This window comes from Macrobrachium rosenbergii, chromosome 56 (assembly GCF_040412425.1).
Source record: "Macrobrachium rosenbergii isolate ZJJX-2024 chromosome 56, ASM4041242v1, whole genome shotgun sequence".
NCBI lineage: Eukaryota > Metazoa > Arthropoda > Malacostraca > Decapoda > Palaemonidae > Macrobrachium > Macrobrachium rosenbergii.
The window spans coordinates 77,382,659-77,392,054 of NC_089796.1; the positions used below are offsets into that span (position 1 = coordinate 77,382,659).

A 9,396-nucleotide genomic window follows, 5' to 3' on the forward strand; every position below is an offset into this window, starting at 1 on the left:
ATTTCAGGAGAGACCATGGAATGTCGAACAGATTCTGATGAACGACTGCAAGAATTAGATGATCCCCATGATCATCCAGATTCTGCTCGTGGAAATGAAACCAAGTCAATGGCTAGAGGAGGATTGAACTCCCTTTTGAATATAGAGGGTTTAGAGAACTTAACCATACAGATCATTACTTTGGTAAGTTGAGAGAATCTGTATTAAAGGTTATTATAATTTACAGTGTTCCACGTAGAGGACTAGAGAAGTTTACCAACATATTGTCTATTACATTAATTCAGTTTCATTTCAGTTAGTGGTTGCAAGAATGTAAGCTTGACATGTGACTGTTAATTTATGTCAAATGATTTATTTCGGTAATGAACTTGACCTGTTTATGTTCTTCCAATCTGTAAGGCTTGGCATTTTTCGTCCATCAGGGCAGCGTCAATAACCTAGATGTTGTGACACCAGTGTAGTAGCTATAATCAGTCAGTCTTCCATCAGGGTTTTAGACCTGTTGTTTTACTTCATTCTCATCCTTGTTTTTCTTTTAATGTCAGGTAATGAATGACAAAGTTTGGGTAAGAGTCTCTTCAAGGAATTGACATCATCAGCATTTTCATTACACTGAGTTACTATATCTGTACTGTATAAAGAATTATTCTGTGATGGATAATTACTTATCACCCTCTGTCAAAAATGCATCTCAGATGCAAGCCCTAAGATTTTTTCATCATTCCTCCTGCTAAGGGCACAAGATCCTGTGCTCTCAAACCCAAGGCTTGGTGTAGCTTATGCATCAGGGTTTTCCACTGCCTTGGGGTCACTCATGAGCAATTTCCTCTAGATTTAATTATTATCAGTTTAGTTGCCAGTGATTCAATATTCATTGTTGTTATGTGCACTCGTAAATTTTGATATGTTCCATTATCTCATTTTTCCTTGTAAGGGATTTCTGTAATTTGTGAAACATGTTGGTTAAATGAAAGGCCTTCCACGAGAAGGAGTTCATATTATGAATGATAACTTTACTAGTGTGATGTTTCTTGAGGAGGCTGGCTATATATGAAAACCAAGACAGTACTTAGTGCCACATTAATCTTCAATTGCTGAATTGAGAAGGAACCCAGCTGCTTCACTGGAGCCTGTTTAACTCCTACAACTTGGACATGCTGTCGTACATTCTGAATATTTAAGGCCCTCTCCTTTCTTCATGTCTGCATCCCATTTACTCAGAACTTTTTAAACCTTCCCTGCCACCATTCTTTGAGCAGTTTAAAAATCTCTCAGACATCCTCTGATCCCACTTTCAACCATACTAACCGGTAACTTTGTCACAATAGTAAAATGTACTTATAGCTGAAGAAGGGAATAGATGCAAGTCAAGTGCAGAAAAGGAAGTAACTAGATGAAGATTAGTGGGAATGCCCTGAAAATCATGGAAATGTCAAATATGAAGACCGGGCCTGATGGAAATTCATGCAGAAAGAGCACAATACAGAAGGGAGTTGAGAGAACTTGTTACTCGTCTAAACTCAGTAGAGAGAAAACCAGACATGAAAACGTGTGTGATGATGTATATATATATCTCTGTTTTTATGTAATTTGTTTTTGCTACCATTTTTTTGTTTTTTCTCCAGGCTGAAGTTCTTGAGGTAGTTTCAAGTGGCTATAGAAGTGTCAGTGATGAAGAAATCAAGCGATATACGGATTTTATGGTGTGGTTTTCAAATGTGGCTAAGTCTGCTTGTCCACATTCGAAAGAAGGTATGTTTTATTTCATCCAAGACGAAATAAAATTTTAATGTGCATTGTCGTCTAAATAAAATGTTCAGGAGCTTTTATAAGTAGAGGAAAAGTAACAAAGTTACTTAATTTATTTAATTATTTTTTTCAGGTTCTAAGACGGCAAATGCTCCTCCCTTGGATGATATCAGTTTAGATTCTACTGTTTATGATACGCCAAGCATCATAAAGAAACGAAAAGGGCCTCTTCGGAAGTTGGGCCGGTTTCTTCTTAAAGCATTGATGTTCATACTAGATTGATGTATATTTGGCAAGTGCTGAAATTTGAAATGTATTTTAGTCAAAAATGGCTTTGGAATAGACCCTGTACTAGTCGTAAACATGAACTCAATCATTTTTGGGAGGGGCTTTTCATTACAGTACAGATTCATATACAGTGCAATGTTTGGGATGATGAAACAGAGTACAGTCTGCATTTGAAGATGTACAATTTCTTTAAATGCATTTATACAAGGAAAAATTTATTTATGCTTTAAGGGTGAAGGCCATATATTAGTCTATTCAGTTTCAGAATTTATGGACATGAATGCAGTACAGGAAATCGGTCGTAAATGGGGCACAAGAGATGTATGTGGACAACATAACTCTGGTTCCTCACGAGTTTTCTTCGGGAGTGAGATAACAGGGGAGTGATGTTGGTCTGATTCCTGGCATTTTCATTATGAAAGTCAAGCCATTTTAAGTTTGAGTGTTTTACAGTAAAGGGAGGTATTTTGGTTTTAAATCTTTAGACATTTTCATTGTAAAGCTTTTATTGGGGAAATGCTTGCTTTTCCAGCTTACTCTGATGTAGGCATGTAAGTCACTTGTATGATACGTAATTTTCTAAAATGTGTTCCTAGTAGGAATTATCCACTACTGAACCCAAGAAATTGGTATTAGTTAATGTAGCTGTAATTGTGTATCATGTTTAAATTTGTAAGGCTTTGGCATGTCTATAAAAAAGACAAGAATATTGTTAGAACAGTGACCATAGCAGAAAATGAATGTTACTCTTCATACTCAGAGCTGACAATTATTGAGCTTGTACAAAGTTAGTGTGTTTAAGTTTGCAGGTGAAATTATGCATTTATTATACAACTTGTTGTTATTAGTCTACCAGGTATTGTTATGCCAAGGCATGTAAAGATACAGTTCATATAGTTGTTGATCCCCTAAAAATATATACTTAATCTCAGTTTGAATGGAACATTAATACTCGTGTCACAAATACCCTTGACTATTACAATTAAAGGAAACAAATGGCATGCTTGATTTTTGAAATATTTCCTGGTAAAACAGTTTGTAGTTATTAGTTGAGTATACTTTTGTAAAATAAAATATTTTCTTATATAAGAAAGAAAAGGTTTAGATTATTCAAAAAATAAAAATATACATAATTTGTAACATTTATTTTATCCTTTAGATTTCCATATGCACAAACAATTGCCTTACCAGTTGCAGTACTAGGTGTTTCAGAGTTCGGATCAAGAAAGAATCATTTTAAGAAGAAATCTGTAATTCCTTCATGGCAGTCTTGTGTTCTCTCAGGTAAAATATTGGGTCAGTCTTCAACTTCATCTTCAAAATTTCATTCTCTAGCACTCAAAGGTGCAAAATCGCTGCAGTAACACTCTCTCTGCCTTTGGTGCTGGGTGAGTGTCTGTCGCTGGCTTGTACTTCCATTATGGGCCCATTATTTTTGGAAGAACCCATAGTCTGGAAATTCTTCCATTATAAATTTTATTGTCATGGAAACACTTCTTTGGACCTACCTGTGCCAACTTCCTGTCCTGGTTTTGGGAATGCACTGCAGCAGTTATGCCGTCTCAGACCATCTGCGTTGTCTTTCCTCTTTAATAGCAATTCAGGCCATTTTATAATGAATGGGTTGAAATAAATAACTATGTTCTCACTACAGTTTAACAAGTTTTTATTAACTTTAGTGCTCTTCTCCCATCTCTACTCTCACAAATAGAATTTGGAACAGCTAAATGAGGTTTCCTCTAGGGGTGTTAGAGTTGGAGCATGCACAGCAGAGTCTCTGCTCCTCAAATGTTTTGCTTAGTGTGTCTGCATGTATTCCACACAATGTAAGGGTATTTTACGGTGAATGTGTATATACAAGCTTTTTTTTTTTAAAGTAAAAGCATATTTATTTCACTGCTCAACATTGGGAAGTGCATTTTTTAGGTATATCATATCAGGTATGTATGACTAGAAGTGAATCTTTTTGGCCTTGTTAAGTGTTTTTGCCAATTTTTCTTTTATATTTATGAAATCCATTTAGTTTATAAAAGATACATGTCAATTTTACAGGAGTGACTTTTGTTGTAAATGTAGATGGCTCCTGTATATTGATACTGCTTGTTGCCACTTGTGTTGGAAATACTACTTAAGTATTGCTGATGCATGTGGAATGAAGTATATATAAGTAAAAATAGCCAGAGAAGTTTAGCTTTGATTTGGATGTCAGTAGTTACTCAGGACTGTTATTGTATGAGCAAGATTTCTTAAGTGGTGGTGTCTCTTCAGACGTCTATCAGTTGTAATTCAATAAGGACCTTATATCAACTCCGTAAGTGCTTTGTCTTCAAAACAAGAGTATCTTACTAACTTTGCAGAGCATGAGCATCAACATTCCTTTGACAGGCCAGATTTCTACACTAACCCAGTATCGGAAGACGTTTATTCATATTGCCGTGCATCCATGGATAGTCATTTTTTCTTAGAGCTGTAGCACTGTTACAATAAAATAACATGCACAACATGGACTGATGTAAACATTTTCATTATTTATTGATTTATTTACTTTGTTAGTGCTGTAGCCCATGGACTGATGTGCAATCTGTACAATCTTCTCGTGCCAAACTTCTGTCAACTGAAGACTATCTCGGAAACAAAGAGGGAGTAACGTGTGTAGGAGGAGTCGTTACAATTTACAGAGAGGTTGGACAAGATCAGCATGCACAATGTACTCAAAGGTAGAACAACCAAATAAGGAAGAAGGAATTATAAACCAGAGTAACAGGAGAACGCTATTGATCTAAATGGGTGCCCAGCAGTTGATACCAGAGCCATAATATATACAAATGGGGGAGACCTTTTAATCAACAGATATTTTGAATTCTGCTTGTGATATTTGGCATTGAAAGGAGGAAAAATTCACAGATATCCAGTGTGCCACATCATGATCCAGAAAGTTACATTCAAGAGATGTCTTCATTACAAACGAAGCTATTAAAGGTGAGGTCATGATTATTTATCAAATGTAATCAAACTGGGAAAATAGTGCCTCACTCATGAGTTGTAAATTACACATATAAGGCTCCAAGTTATTAATACAGTTCATCATAATCTCTGCTTTTACTTGACTTAATTTATTTTCTGTTTCTCTAAAGTTGACAAAGATATGACTGCATGTGGTTAGAAAAATGAGACTTAGTAAAGCCCTTGAACAACAACTTGGTCCTGAGTCCAAGTCAGCTTGCATTCATAATTTTGTTTTCTAACAGCTTTGCTTATTCCTCAGTAGGTTATTGATTGTAGTATTCTGTCATTTTTATAATAAATGCTATTCTTTCTGTTTTAAAACATATGACTACCAGTTGAGACAGATTCACAGCTTTTCCAGTAATTCTTCCCTCCAAAAATGAAGAGGTAAGAAAGTGGCAAAAGATTTTCTCAGATATTAATAACTGAATTTGCATGCACCTACTCTTAACATCATACCCCCTTCATCAACCTCCTCATTGCATGCTTGTCACTTAACTGATCTGGTCCTTGCAGGTTTGGGATGCCATAACATAAGGATTTGTTGGAGTTAGTTACAGAATCAGCATCATATAGGTAAGTTCTTAAAAATATTAGCTTTAGTAAAGCAAAAAATTACAAAGCTAGTGATAAGACTTCTGCTTCTCTGGGTAAGACATGCAGAATACAAAGGAAGTAGCTGAGACAAGGCATTCACAGCCTGGAGAATGCAGAATACTGAAATCTTGAACACTGACATGGTTTGAGGACATTGGTAGGATAGGGAAAGGAGCAATCAGGGAAGCTGGTGCACCCAGATAATCATTGAAATAGGAACACTTGACAAATGGGATTTTGTGTGGAAAGTGCTATCAATAAATCTGAGAGGAGGCACATGCAATAAAATACTGTTTGTAAGCACAAAGAAAAACGCATTCATCATGAGATAACGTTTAACTGTGTGAGAAACGTGCAAGTGCACAAAGTTCCAAGAAGAATGATTTCACCACACATCCTCAGGCAACATTTTGCAAGTCAATGTTTTTAGCTCTTCATTCTACTATGTCTGTGTATAATCTGGTTCCTTCCCTAATTCAGCAGATTTAAAATATCCTGGGCTGTCACACATTGTTTTCACTGCACTAACTCTTTACACCTGGTAGTGTGCTCACTTACGGAAACACGAGATCACCTTGTTTCCCAGCATTTACTCTTACTGAGCTCTATTTTTGGCTCCAGTGAATAAAAGTACCTCCTGTGGTATGAAAATCATAAAAAGTGTGTACTATATATGTATGTGTGTGTGTGTTTGTGGCATATCCAAACTGCAGGACAAAAAACTTGGCTACATTACTCATCAACAAAATTAGGCTATGATTTGCACATCAAAGTAGTTGTTAATACTGTACAATCTTTTAAAATACTTTATAATAAGCTGTGAGATATGTATTTGTACCTGAAAGGGAAAGAAGAATGAAAGTCATGATGAAAATAACTGAAGAAATATGCATTTTAACACTAACATATGAATTTATACCATTTACAGTAAGCTACCAACTGAAACTAGGGAACATTGAAAGTAGTTTTTGATTAAATATAACAATTGTAAATGTTTTTATTAGATATTTTTTAATTCATTATGATTTTATATTTGCCATTTGTCCTTTACAAATGTGAATCAGCACATAATCTCAATGTGGAAATCAGTTGGTAAATGATGAACAGACGACTATTAAAAAAAAAATCCTTCATAGACACTAGTTGCTGTATGCCCTTAAAAATTAATACAAAAAAAGTAATGATGAGCAATTAACATTGATAAAATGCCCATTTCATTACTGATCTATGAATTATCTGCATTTATAGTAACCTGCTAGAACCAGCAAGCACTGCTAGCTATAACCATTAAAAAGTACTGTAGCAGTATTTTTTTATTGTATTTATAATGAATTTTCTTTAGTTTTGAATATATTGCAATAACCTATTTTTTTAGCAAGTTTTGTTCTGTACTAATAGCTATGCAATTTGCTCACGTTCTTAATAGAAGGTAGGGGAAGAGTAAAGTTAATGAAAGATAAACTGACTGGAAACATAAAAAGAATCTTCTCCAGCTGGTGTTTGCCATTCTCAAGTTAAATAATACCCTGCCTATGAATAGTCTTCAATCGGTCCCTTTCTGTATAACTCAAGTTTGGTAAACTTGCCTAATATACTAAAAGTGGAAATCACGAGATTAACCTTACCATTAACGTAAAAGGGCATATATGTTAGTAATAAAATTAATATTTTTTATGTTTATTGTCCATTACAAGGGCTAATATATCGCATATTACAACAAATCATAGTATTTTATATGTTGAAAGTTTTCATTGATTTTGAGATGTAAACTGTAGGCCAATGTTTTAATACTATTTTTGTTGGTAAATACTGTATTACAATACAGTATACCTATTCCTTCCTTGTTCATTATTTTGGAACTTTTTTCCCTTACTGTTGATTTTTAATTCCATTTGAACATACTGTATTACAAGTAATAGCCTATCAAAGTACTTATTATATTAAAAACTGTTGATAACTGTGATGTGAAGCCAAATGGTCTAATGTAATGTAGCCTTAGTGGGCTACCCCCAAGACTTCATGGTTGGGAACATGAAGTTTTGGGGATAGCCCCTCTAAGGCTTAGCTGCAGTTTCCTTCAAAGACCTTAAAGGAAGACTGCATGGTGGATTAGTGTGTCCCAAGTATCATTCCTCCCCTTTTCCAGCAATGACTTTACTTCACTCTTCAGAAGCCACAAGGAACCTGATGCTAATGTGTTCAGCAATCTGGTGAGAGAGGAAGGTCAAAACTTTTCCTTCAAACACCCAACAATTTTCAATATCTCACTCTGCCATACTCAGAGGACACCCCAGTAAGAGAGGTCTCTCTTCATTGTGAAGCTGCTCCAGAGGAAAGCTGGTCATCAGACCACACAGGTCTACTTGCAGTGGCCAAGGCTTTATGTTGAGTACGATGAAGGCCACCTCTGATGTGCCAAAGGTCGGGGGAGGCAGTTTGATAGAGTGACTGGAGACTAATGACTCTCCAATTCTGATATCAGTGTGTTCACCTCTCTATCACCAATCTAGCAAGCAGTGACCATGGCAATTGGAACAAAGAGCATCGTACAGGGAGTGAACCACAGAACAGACACCAGAGCAACAGGGAGACTGTTCATGATCAAAGGGGCTATGCTTCCTATAGACAGCAAGGGAGCAAACCATCAGAAAGCACAGGTGTGAACTGGGCATGACCCACACCATTGTCTCATTTCTCAGAACCAGCAGGAGTGTTGGAAAAGTCTGAGCTAGTGATAAGTTTAGGAGAGCAGAACCAGGTTTTTCCTAGCTCTGATCTCTTCAGCATAGGTCAGGAACACACGGTCAGCTTTCTTGGTGGAGAGGAAACTGAACGCCAGTCAACCTCCAGCCTCTACTAGTTTGTGTGCCAGGTTTATATAGAATTAAAACTCTAGATTTCATGTTAACCTCCCATCAGAGAGGATGACTAATTCCTTTCTGCAGACCTGGTGGATGCCTATTTCCAGATAACCATCTATCAGAACTACAGGAAGTACCTGTGCTTTGTCTGCATTGGGACTGTCTACATCAAAGTCCTGAGCTTTGGACTGGTGACTTTTCACAGGTGTTTATGCAAGGGTCAGCTTTGGTCCATTCTCTACTGGGACTCCCGTGTCTTATGCTTCTTGCAGGAAATCTTCCAGTGTTAGGCCTAGAACTTAGGTGATTTAGATTTCTTAGTCCCTCTGTGCTGTGGTGACTATAGTGAATATTAAACTCAACGACACTGGTTTAATATACATAAGATTCTTGCTGAATCTTGGTTCCAGTTCATCTAACTCTTGGAAGTTCATATCATGGCATCTTTCCTCTTGAATGTGAAGGTACTAAGGGATAGTAGTCACCGATTTAATAATAAGAGGTGAGCCTCATGGCTATTGAATGTATCATCGGAAAAGCTTGAAGCAAGCAGGCAAGTGTACCTGCCATGCAATCTACCTTCATAGTTTTGCCAGCAGCCTGGTAGTAAATTTGTTGTCCTTTTAATCGTTGCCTCTTATCTTGTTGGCAGCTCATAATATATGTATACTAACATCTGGGGGACTGGAAACCTAAAGGAGTTCTGTTTGTTGATGCCTAAGCAAAGGACTTCCATCTGCAAATAACAATGCTTTCCTTTCCATGTAGCCTTGTGGAGTTATATGGACTAAGACAATAACGAATCCAGTCATGCTCTAATGCCAAAATCCTGACTTGTAGAGTTGTCATTGTACAAAAGAGAATCAGTCTATAATAGGGTAGTAATATGCGAATG

General features: G+C 36.5%; 1 protein-coding gene across 8 annotated transcripts in view; it reads left to right on the plus strand.

Moving 5' to 3' along the window:
• The window catches only part of LOC136836102 (uncharacterized), a 199,560-nt gene extending 196,388 nt beyond the window's left edge, over positions 1-3,172 (plus strand). For all 8 annotated transcript variants that reach the window (XM_067100088.1, XM_067100089.1, XM_067100091.1 and 5 more), the window contains 3 exons: positions 8-183; positions 1,626-1,752; positions 1,883-3,172. In XM_067100088.1, coding sequence (XP_066956189.1) covers positions 8-183; positions 1,626-1,752; positions 1,883-2,031 — 452 coding nt within the window. In that variant the 3' untranslated portion in view covers positions 2,032-3,172. The remainder of the gene's footprint in view (positions 1-7; positions 184-1,625; positions 1,753-1,882) is intronic.
• Positions 3,173-9,396: the final 6,224 nt, after the last annotated feature.